Source organism: Malus domestica, chromosome 11 (genome assembly GCF_042453785.1).
Source record: "Malus domestica chromosome 11, GDT2T_hap1".
Taxonomy (NCBI): domain Eukaryota; kingdom Viridiplantae; phylum Streptophyta; class Magnoliopsida; order Rosales; family Rosaceae; genus Malus; species Malus domestica.
Window position 1 is genome coordinate 16,944,120 of NC_091671.1, and position 2,973 is coordinate 16,947,092.

Sequence of the window (2,973 nt, forward strand, 5' to 3'; positions counted from 1 at the left end):
AATAAGGCAGTCAACTTGGCACATTTTATAACTTTTGGTTGTAGTTGCTTTGTTCATTTGCAAGCACCTAATCGTGACATGTTGGAAGCGAGCGCAGTGAAGTGTATCTTTGTTGGATACTCACCAACTCATAAGGGATACAAATGCGTTGATCTTATCACGAAAAAGTGTATTGTGTCCAAGGATGTTCGTTTTAATGAAACAATACCCTACTATAAAAGAAAAGGGACTCATGATGATGAAAGTGAAACCTTGAGTGATTTGTTTCCCTTACCAAGAGTCATTGATCATGACACACTAAAAGATGATCACCTCTCTAATTGTCAAAACATTGAAGAAGTTCAAGCTGACTTGATTTCAAGTGCGGGCCAATTACACACTCAAACCATTAGTGAGCATACAAGTGAAGTGCAAGCAAGCTCATCCCCTTCACAATGAACCACACCTCAAGAGGCTAGAAGATATCTCGTTCGAACAAGAAAGCCACTAGCCAAGTTGGTGGACTATTTTACTTATGCCTCAAGGCAATGGCGGAGGAATTACAAGCCTTGAGTGACAACAAAACCTAGAGTCTTGTTCATTTACCACCTGACAAGAAAGTTGTTGGCAGCAAGTGGATATTCAAAGTGAATTAAAGGCTGATGGCTCAATCAAAATGCACAAAGCCAGACTCGTTGCATGTGGATTCACTCAGACCTTTGGAATGGATTACAAAGAAACCTTTGCTCTAGTAGCCAAGATGAACATTGTTAAAGTTCTTTTATTTGTGGCATTAATCGTGGATAGTCATTGTATCAAATGGATGTAAAAAATGCATTTCTCCATGGAGAATTACAAGAGAAAGTGTACATGCAACCACCATCAGGTTATGGTCAAGCTCAAAATGGTATGGTATGCAAGCTTCGCAAGGCTATTTACGGTCTAAAGCAATCTCCAAGAACTTGGTATGCCAAGCTTAGCTTAGTTTTGGAAAAGGCTTCTTTTCTTAGGAGTAATGCAGATTCCTTTCTATTTGTTCGAACTGGCACAAGAAGAAGGTTAATGGTTCTTATCTATGTGGATGATCTTATAATCATAGGTAACAGTGCAACTGAGATTGCAGCCTTGAAGCAATCTTTACATGAGACCTTCACCATCAAGGATCTTGGAAGGCTAAAGTATTTTCTTGGCATAGAAATGGCTACTTTTTCCAAAGGGTTGTTCCTAAATCAAAGGAAATATGTAACCGATCTTCTCAAGGAGACAAATCTTCTTGATTGCAAACCTACATCCTCTTTAATTGACAACAAACTCAAGCTTACCATGAATGGAGAAACTCTTCATAATGTGAGTTATTATCAAAGACTGGTTGGTAAGCTAATTTACCTCACCATCATTCGTCCTGATATCACCTACGTAGTGGGGATAGTTAGTCAGTTTATGCATTCTCCCACCATTGATCATGTCAACATTGTTAAACAGATTCTTCATTATCTTAAAGGGTCTATTTGGAGAGGAATTCTCATGCAAAATAACCAATCTACAAGCATAAGTGGTTACATTGATGTTGATTCGGTAGGCAATGCCATTGATAGAAATTCCACAACAGGTTACTGCACATTTGTGGGAGGCAATATTGTAACCTGGAAAAGCAAGAAGCAACAGGTCATTGCTTGATCAAGTGCAGAAGCTGAGTATTGTGCAATGGCAGCCACTACATGTGAACTTATTTGGCTCAAAGGACTTCTATCTAATCTAGGATTTCATAATTCCAACTTTATGCCTCTAATGTGTGACAATCAGGCAGCCATGCACATTGCTACTAATCATGTCTTTCATGAAAAAACGAAGCATGTAGAGGTGGATCATTTTGTTCAATCTCAAGTTCAATCTTAGGTTATTCACACTGTGTTCACTTGCAGTTATGATCAACTGGCTGACCTATTCACTAAAGCACTGCCATCAGCTTAGTTTCATTGTTTTTAAGGCAAGCTTAGATCGATAAATCCCCTCGATCCAGCTTGAAGGGGGGTGTTGAAGTATAATTATTGGAAGATATTGGAGTGATGGGAAGACATGCATGTGACTTTATGGAATGACTGATGGACCTAGTTGTCATGGGTATGGTCCCTGTAATGGCTCCCTCAAATTAAGGATTAGTTGACTTGTTGATATGGTTTTTTTAGTTGTTTGATGTAATCCCTTGATTTAAGGATGTTGATAGCTTTATGGTTTACCTAGTTGTTAGAGTGGTTTAGGGAAAGGTTGCTAGGAACCGGTTCCCTTTTTTTCCTTCTCTTTATATTCTGTGTTGTACATTCATTCTTCATCTATGAAACATATAATTCAAACAAGCTTAAATATCAACACTTACGCAGTTAGGTTACTTAATTTCTCAGTAATTTTGTGGAAACCGAACTACTAGGATACGAACCCTAACGCCCTCCCCTCCCAATGTTATAAATAGCCAACATTATTTCATGGAAAAGCCACAACTTGATCTCCTTTTATACCTTTAATTTGTGTACAAGTTTAATTAAGCAGATCATTAGCAACTATGTCTTCTAGTAAGAAATTTGATGCAGCAACGGTCCTTTATCCTGGCACGAGACACGGTTTGTCGTCCAAGTTGATGTTTCTTAATGGATTATATTTAAGAATCTAGTAATCCATGTGTATTTTCTTTGATAATGTTCATACCACATTTTAGTTTTGAACCTCAATTATTCCATAGGGAAATATCAAATATGTAAAAGGAAGGGAAAATTATTATCGGTAAAGGTAAGCAAGCAGTTATCTATATGAGAAAAAGGATCTGATTTTTAATTTGATAGGTAAATGAGTATATCTAACAAGTGCAATATTTGACTCCAAATGATGAAAATCAATTTCGAATGGGACATATCTTGCCTTGGTTAAATTCACTAGCCCATGACTCTTTAAGGGGGCTAATTTGTCTCCAGCTCTTGCACAAGGCTCCTTAATTGGTCAATT

General features: G+C 37.6%; 1 protein-coding gene across 1 annotated transcript; it reads left to right on the forward strand.

Moving 5' to 3' along the window:
- Positions 1-798: 798 nt before the first annotated feature.
- Positions 799-1,656, forward strand: LOC108175065 (uncharacterized mitochondrial protein AtMg00810-like). Its single transcript, XM_017336865.1, has one exon. The coding sequence runs from the start codon at positions 799-801 to the stop codon at positions 1,654-1,656; it is 858 nt and encodes a 285-aa protein (XP_017192354.1).
- Positions 1,657-2,973: the final 1,317 nt, after the last annotated feature.